This window comes from Copadichromis virginalis, linkage group LG18, assembly GCF_057382275.1.
Source record: "Copadichromis virginalis isolate Kocher_CV1m ecotype Utaka linkage group LG18, C_Virginalis_male_GT1.1, whole genome shotgun sequence".
In the NCBI taxonomy this organism is placed as follows: Eukaryota; Metazoa; Chordata; class Actinopteri; order Cichliformes; family Cichlidae; genus Copadichromis; species Copadichromis virginalis.
This window is the reverse complement of record NC_140635.1, coordinates 14722832-14731381: the sequence shown is the minus strand read 5'-3', so window position 1 is coordinate 14731381 and position 8550 is coordinate 14722832. Positions and strand designations below refer to the sequence as shown.

The window sequence follows — 8550 nt, the reverse complement described above, 5'->3', positions numbered from 1 at the left end:
ATGTAAAATGAATAGAAGTCAATTACTGTATATAGTGACTATTAAGTCTAATATATACCCTAGTAAGCTATAGTACTTTTTACTTTGGGAAGGTACCATCTGTGCAGTCTGCAATTTTGTTGAAGAAAGATGTTGAATCTATTTAATATTTCTTGAAAAATAATTGATTTCTGTGCATTTTTTTTCACACTGCATCAAATTAAGGTTGATTACGTCGATTAAGCATCATGAGGTGGCGCGTGAGGGGTGGTTCCTTATTTTTTATTTATTTCTTTTTGTTGTTGCTGGGAGTTGGAACCCTATTAGTTAGGTTGCTTAATATTTACGCTAAGTACTCTTTAAAATACCAGAATAGGGAGGATGGTGTAGGTCTAAGTTTATTAGATTGATCAGTATTGCTGAACTATGAAATATTTTTTTTGTATACAGGTATAACAGAATAGCTTTAGTGTAGTTGTTGTTTTAAACTTGAGTATGAACTTGCAGACTTGCAAAATGCAGCAAGATATTTTAAAAAACAGTTTTGTTGATTAAAAAACACTATATCGGATTCATATCGGTATCGGCAGATATCCAAATTTATGATATCGGTATCGGTATCGGACATAAAAAAGTGGTATCGTGCCATCTCTATGTCATATAGGTCAATGCTCACAGCTCAGCATCATGCAGCTTGACTGGTGTTTACCACTGACACCCTGTTCTCTTCACAGATGAGAGCAGGTTCATGCTAAGCAGATGTGCCAGATCTGAAAAAGAAACAACACGTTATGCTTTCTAACTGGACAGAAGAACTTTTATACTGTGATGATTGATGCTTTAATGGTTAAGTTTTTGAGCAATTTTGTTTAATTGTTTACTGTTTGTGAGACTTAAGTTTTCCTCATGCAGAAATACCTATTTGGTTGATATAAATTAGACATAATGGACATATCTGTTACAACAGGTAAGACAATATTTTACAGTCTCTGTCCTACATGCCCTCTGCCTTTAACATAACACAATGCAAGGAAGTTCTCCCAAAATTACACAAGCACCCAGGATATTATATTCATATCATACTCACCAGTCAAAGACAGGCCAGCCAAACTTAAACTCCTTAAGCTCCCCCCAAACCCCTCCTACAATCATCCCTACATGATTGAGAAACTTGGAAAAACTAAATGATTATATAGTTTGATTTCCTTTCAGTAAGAAACTAGAAAATTGTCCTCTTCCCTGCCACTAGGTGGAGTTTGGTGTATGTGTAAGCAAGGCTGTAAGCGTGTCACTGTGATTTTAAATTGAATTCAGTTTTATTTATACAGCGCCAAATCACAACAACTGGCTTCTTTAAATGCAGTAGGAAGTAATTAAGTTTTATCTGGTTGGGAATTTAGCGATGGAAAGGTATACCTCCGTTTCAGCTACACACACACACACACACACACACACACACACACACACACACACACACACACACACACACAAATCCATCCATGGTTTTCCAAATGTTAATGCTTTATATATCAAGAATGTATTTCATAACTAAGTAATTTTTCTTTAGAGAAAAGCAAGAACCTAGAAAATCCTTCTTCTTGCCACCAGGTGGAGATCTGAGCATGTCTGAGCAAAGCTGCATGTAGCCTTGCTGCATGTAGCCTTTCAGCATGTCACTGTGATTGTAACTGCAGTAGGAAACTATTAAGAATAGTTTATGCTCACTATAAAGGTTTATCTGGTTGAAATTTTAACATCAACTCACTGTAAAATTATATCTGCAAACAATGTGTGTATTACTGTAAAAAAACAACAACACATGGGTCAAACAACCAAATATCTTAAGATAACACTTTTAGGATCCCACCTACATCTCCTCTTCGCATAAGGGAATGCAGTGAGGTTCTCCAAAACTACACAAGTATCCAGGATGACACATTCCTAAAAATCCTCCATATTCACCTGCGATGGGCATTTAAAAACAAATGTCACTATTCCTTTTTGGAAGGTGTGTACAATTATAGCTCGGTGTAATCTGCCCCTGTGATATTATAGGATGGGAGATCTCTTCTTTGTCACCCCCCATAAAAAAAAAAGACAAGCATGATCACCTCATTACCTCAGCAATAAAATAATACAGCCTCCAGTGCAGTGTAAGCAATGTCAGTGTGCAGAGTCCAGCGTCTCCACTGGCTCGTTTTTAGGAGATGATTGTTAAAGTCTTAAGCTCTGAGTTCAGATCAGCGACTGGTAATCCAGCACCATGCCCTCGGGGAAGAAAGTCAAGCTCATCCTGTATGAGATGCTGCAGTTTGCAGCACTGATTGTACCCATCTTTGTAATCATGGAGAGATTTGCCAGCCTCATATACAACGTGAAAGGACGGGATCAGACAGCATACTGGCTCGTTGTGGCGGCTTCTATCGCCTATGTGACCTCTGTGACCTTGCTGGTGTGGGCTCCTGTCAGATATATGACTATTAAGCAGCGGCGATTCATCAGAGAGGTCACGCAGTGGTGAGTTGAGGCTTTTGGAACGTGATAAGTGACAAGCTTATCGTTTTGTGTGTATAAACATAAACCGAGTCTGTGTTACCTTAAAAAAAAAAAGAATAAATCACATCTTAAATGTGAAAAGTCGAGTTTACTGAGTAAACTTTAGTTCAGTTCTGTGATTTGCTGCTACAGTCTTAAATTGTCTGGTATTACAGCTCATCATTTGGTAGTATTTATTGCAACTGAAATTACAGATCAACTATTTTAACTATTAATTATTAGTTTAATGACTCTTCTCTACTAAGTGCTACCCCTAATAATACAACCTTTTAGATCATGTAAGTATATTTATGCCTTAGAAATGAAGTCTTCCCTTACTCTCAAAAGGGAATATAAACCAAGTGAGCATAGATAACAACTGTAATTGAGTGTAGCTGCTGTGTTATAGATTAGAATTATTAAGCTGCATAAAACTGAAAGACTGCTTCAAAGTCTTTTCAAACACAAATTAAAAATCTAAATATAAACTCATGCACTTGTTAAAAAAAGAACAGTTACTCTTCATTATGGGATGATCATTATGTAAATGTAAGCTGTGTTTTTTTCAGGAGACCAACAGCAATGGCATATCTCATCCTGTGCACATTACCGTGCTTTGCTATCCTAATAGCCAGCTCCAAGGTAATGTCACCAAGACTGATTGATCTTGTCACTGAGGAGCACTTGTTGATGTTTTGTTCAGTCATGCTCTGACAGGGTCCTTGAAGAGGCATACAGAATTTGTTGTAAACAGTCCATTAGAGGCCACAGTATTAAGACACTATAATTATTCACTGAGTGAACAGCGACATGCTACACTGCACCACAGAGAAAGAAAAGCATCCCTTCTCACGGACTCACCATGATCTCTTGAGGTTTACTTATTCAATGTCAATCTACAGGTAGCAAGAAGTTGTACTCTTGTACAGTTGTATTGTATTCTTTATTAGGTAATAATATAGTAATGAAGTAAATACTACATGTTTGTACACCTATTGTTTTTGCCATATTGTCAAAGAATTTGTGAGAAGGACTTTGGCAGGGAAAATAGGTCCCCAGTCACAAGACTGCCCTCCCTCTGAGCTATTCAGTAACCTATAGTGAAAACAACAGGTTGTCCATTAACTTAAGGTTTGATGCTATCCCCGACCCTAAAAAGAAAAGATTTTTTATTCCTACATTACACTGTGTCACTTAGTATTTTATTGCTGTTCCAACAAGAACATAAATAAGCACAAAGATGTTTCTCATATTTATTCACCCAGTGTTTCTTATTTTACGGGCGTAAAGATGTAAATCTGCAAGGATAGGGAAGTAAATCCTAATGGGTTCATAAAACTTGGAATGTAGGCGCTTCTTTCTCATTGGAGACAAATGTTACAAAGACTCTCAGTTTCATTTTTTTCCCTCACTTTATCCTTTACCATCCTTTACCAGTGGAACAATGAATGAATACATTCATTGTTCCACTTATGAGTATTTTCTATTATTGTGAAAACACAGGTGCAGGTGGACAGAGGACAGACACTGGACAGTTTCTCTGAGTTGCCAGTTTCCCTGGTGCTTTTCTTCCTCATCTGGGTGGATATCATTGAGAGGATTCGACCCTGCAAACTCATGGGAAAATGTAAGGCTTGAATTCTTCCAAATCTTTTATGATTATTGAATATTTTTGCGTCACATTTCATCTTCTGCGGGAGTGGTTATTTAACTGAATCCATAGACCTTTTGCGCTTATTTGTAACACTTTATTTTATTGGTTTGTTATTTCATTAAAGCAGCACAGACTGCAAGCTAGTTCAGAGAAATATCAGTCACTTCACTCACATCAGATTTCAAATCAGAATCAGAATCAGAATACTTTATTAATCCCGAAGGAAATTAGGGTTACAGCAGGCAGCACGCTAATGGCGCATGCGCACTTACAAAGGAACCTTCTGACCAAACTTTACACAAACATCACATTGGGAAGACATGTCAGAGAGGTAGGCTGATAGGAAAAAAAACAACAAAAATACATAACATGAGGTGAGAGGAGGAGAAAAAAAACTCCACTCAGACTGAGCTCCTAGTGGGAGAACAGTTTGATAACAGAAAAAAACACCTCAGCACAAAAGCACATGACTATCAATACACCATAGAAACACAAGACAAGCAACAGGGGCGGGTAAAGGGTAAGAGAGAGCCAGTGTAGACAGCGCATCCGGTCCTGCAGCATGTCTGCGCTGGTCCAGTCGACCGCCATCTTCCCCGGGAGGGGACAAGCATCGAAGGCGTTTGGAAAGGGAGGGGGAATGAGTGTGTATCAGTGTGTATGGGTGTGTGTGTGTGTGTGTGTGTCCAGAGTTCAGCTGAGACAGTGTCCTTCGCCCTGCTAGGCTAAGTAAACAGTCTTCCAGCCAACCCAGGTGGCCTTGTGTAGGATAGGAAGAACAGTCTAAGCACAGTCTGTTATCAGGGTGTTTTTGTTCAGCTCCAGCCTTGAGATCACAGCTGGCGCCGAAGTGGTAGCCGCATGAAGTGATGGTGGTTTTTACTTTAGTGCGAACAACTCATGTGAATTTCAAAGCAGTTCTAACAGTCCGACACTGGTCTCTCAATCTCCTGTTGGAGAGCCGTGAGCTTCTCCATGATGTTATCAAACTTGCGCTCCGTGATGTTGTCATTCTTGTGCTCAAAGAGCAGATTCTGAGAACTTCTCCAAGATGTAATCCAATTTTCGCTCAGAGGTCTTATTCTGAGTGTTCACGGCAGCCGTAAGCTTCTCCAAGATCTTATCCGTGCTGCGCTCAATGAGCCAATTTTGAGAACTCACCATTAGTCCCATTGATTCAATCCCAGCGGGCAGCCTTGTGGGGTTTTGAACAGCCGATTCCACTTGCTTTAATCTTCGATAAGTCAGGGCCAAGCCAGCTCCGATCAGCAAGAACCCTGTTATCATGGTTCCGAATAGGTAGATATCTTCAGCACTCAGGCTCACCCGAGCCCAGACTTCTCGTTGAGAGAAGGGTGTCAATTGCATTCAGGGACCAGATGATCAAATCCATAATTCCTCTTTAGGTTTTTGAGAACAGACTGTGAGAGAGTGTTCCAGGGAAAAGTAATACAAAAATACACAAGACTAGACAAGGATACAAGAGGCTAAGCAGGGAAGATAAGGGGGAGAGGAGAGGAGAAAAAGTCCAACCGCCTTGGCCAAGAGCCAAAGAGGATGATAATAAACACACCCTTCCTAATTTAGCTGTTTAGTCAGCTGCAAAATTTTCCAGCTCTCCCTAATACATCCCTGTACCACTGCTACATTGCGTCAGTGCCTGATTCTGTTTATCTAGACATAGCATTTTCAGTGGGAGAAATGTTTCGTCACCAAGTGACTTGACTCGATTTATAAGGTTGGGGAAACCTGCAGTCAGCTGAGACAGAAGAAACACTTGAATGAGTGATACTTGAAAATGTTTCTACCACTGAAAACTCTACATCCAGATGAACAGAGTCAAGTTTTTGGGACTTTGGTCATAGACTTCCTGTGCATTTTCTAACCAGTGAATACAACCCACCTAAACAGCTGGAGAACACAAGAGCACAAAACATTGACCAAGATGACAAATTCTCCAAATTCAAATCATGTATCTGCTAAATGTACAGTAAGAAGCCTGATTCATGGAAGCTGGACCTTACAGTCTACAGTAAAACCTAACACTAACCACCTTACCCCGTCACATGATTGTCGTTACCTATGCTAAAGATGATTTTTCTTCTCTTATTTTTAAAAAATGATTTAAAAAAAGACAAGTTCTCTTGTTATTAGCTAGTCTTTCGGATAACCTAACTTATACAGAAAAATTTGGTTTTGTCATTTATAGCAGACAGCTTAGATTCAGACTTTGACATATCCGGCCCTGTCCTCACCCACATGGAACCAGTGACCACCGTATCAAGCCAGATGAATCCTGAAGAAGGCCAGAACGGTGTGACCCAAGGCCAACCAGAGGCCAAAAATGGCAGTCCCTCTAACAGATTCCACGATGTTGCCAACTCACCACCAAGAACACGAATCACCAGCACTGCCTACTTGTACTCCTCAACCTCACGCCCTCTGTCGTACTCGGGTCGCCCGAGCATCCTGTGGAAAAGGGACGGAAGGTCAGAAATATTTGTGGATAGTTTCCTTTTCTGGTTTGACACTGTGGAGATGGTGAGAGTGGCAGGACTGCCCTCAGTGTTCTACTCAGGCTGGGTGTTCCCAGTCTACATCCTCGCCTTCCTCTCTACTCTTCGTATGATTATCACACCTCACAACCCCTTGTTGTCTTCTGCTGGATTTGCTCTTCAGGACTTCCCTTTCTTTGTTTTGCGGGTTGCTCTGATTGCTGTGTTTGGCTTTGTAACACCCTTCTTATACCCATTAAAAAATGTCCTGGTAAGCCTAGCTTTTATCTATTTCACATTTCTGACCAGGCTGAAAATTTTTAGACATCACAGCCTGTTTTGAGGAGGAGTGGCACATTCTGTTGTTGATGAAAAAGCCACTTGGACTGTGAGTATTTCGACAGTTGGTCTTCATGTGTGGAGAGCAGCATCAAATCAACAAGATGCTGGTGCTGATGATGGCGAGCAGCATGTTTGAATTTTTCTGGCTTCTAATGCATTAAAAGGACATTCAAACCAAAGTGCAAAAATCATTCCGAATTTTGTTTAAAAAACAGGTGTACAGATGGAAGTATAAAGTAAGCCAACTCTCATATTGATTAAAATATATTTATTGGTGCAAATGTTTATCTGCTTAGTTTTGTATTTTAACTCTAAATTTGTTTACATTTCTTTTGAATAAAACCTTGAAAAACAATCCTTTATGTTGACACTGGTGTATATTCTGTAAATACTTCAAAGCTAATCTGATTTTATTTATTTGTTAAAGGAGACAAAGTTAGGTGGATTGACAGTGGTTTGATGCGCTATATCAGATGAAGAACACATGATTCTGAAGTGAATTCAAAGTGTAATTTTCATTGTGAGGCCCAAAGAGATTCATTTCAATTCAAATTTACTCATATAGTCCCAATTCCCAAAACAGTCAACCCAAGGTACTTTATATTGTAAAGTAAAGACCAATATTATAGAAAAAACCCCAACAAATATATGACCCCTTATGAACAAGGACTTGGCGACAGTGGGAAGATAAAACTCCCTTTTAACAGGAAGAAACCTCCAGCAGAACCAGGCTCAGGGCGGGGCGGCCATCTGCCTGGTTGGAGGTGAGGAGAAAGAGAAGAGAGCAAAGTGAAACAGGACAAAAAGCAAACTATGGAGAGAGCACCAGAGTGTAATAACTGCTAATCATTAAATACAGTAGTGGTATATAAAAGTGAAAATAGAGTTAAAATAGACAAGTAAAGAAGTTCATCATGGGAAGCCCCCAAGCTGCCCAAGCCTATTGGTTCAGTCCAGCTCTAACTATAATGACATTTTTAAGCATAAGCTTAAGAGAGTGTTTATCTCCCAAATTTAAACTAGGAGCTGGTTTTATAGCTGCTTAATTGGTGATCCTAAAGTGACTACTGGTGTGAACATGGGCATGACTGACTGTCTGTATGGTGTTAGCCCTGCGACAGATTGGTGACTTGTCCAGGTGTATTTGGCCCTGCTACAAGTGAGATATTCTTCAGCTCCCCTCACAACCCAGAATTAGATTAGTGCAAGAACATGGATGGACAACCCACTCAAAAATGCAACAAATAAACAAATGAAGGTAAGTTAACTTAGAAATAAATAACTGTTCGGTAAACTTTCTGGGTGTGTCAAGTAGGTGATAAGCATGATGATTTCAGACAAGGTAATTAAACTTGTGATTTAAGAGCTGATGCTTTGTCTTTGCTCGATAAGTACAGTTTTATTATACAGCATACTCACCTGGACATCCTTTATAAAATATCTTGTTTGTTCAGATGAAGTGGCTTACTGCTCAATCTTTGGGAATTTGTCTCAAGAAATTGTGTGGCAGTAATGGTCAGATAATTAGTGCCACAGGGCATCCAA

The 8550-nt window shown here is 39.6% G+C and overlaps 1 protein-coding gene across 1 annotated transcript; it reads left to right on the top strand.

The window, feature by feature from the left end:
* Positions 1-649: 649 nt before the first annotated feature.
* Positions 650-7352, top strand: tmem236 (transmembrane protein 236). Its single transcript, XM_085438024.1, has 4 exons — positions 650-2496; positions 3084-3156; positions 4018-4141; positions 6378-7352. The coding sequence occupies exons 1-4, from the start codon at positions 2243-2245 to the stop codon at positions 7004-7006; spliced, it is 1080 nt and encodes a 359-aa protein (XP_085294150.1). The 5' UTR covers positions 650-2242; the 3' UTR covers positions 7007-7352.
* The last annotated feature ends 1198 nt before the right edge of the window (positions 7353-8550 follow it).

What these genes read in the sequence shown, in the direction of transcription:
- tmem236 (XM_085438024.1), top strand. Translation starts at nt 2,243, where the DNA reads ATGCCCTCGGGGAAGAAAGTCAAGCTCATCCTGTATGAGATGCTGCAG. An exon ending in TCCTAATAGCCAGCTCCAAG is followed by an intron (nt 3,157 to 4,017) that starts GTAATGTCACCA and finishes GTGAAAACACAG; the next exon opens with GTGCAGGTGGACAGAGGACA. An exon ending in CTGCAAACTCATGGGAAAAT is followed by an intron (nt 4,142 to 6,377) that starts GTAAGGCTTGAA and finishes TGTCATTTATAG; the next exon opens with CAGACAGCTTAGATTCAGAC.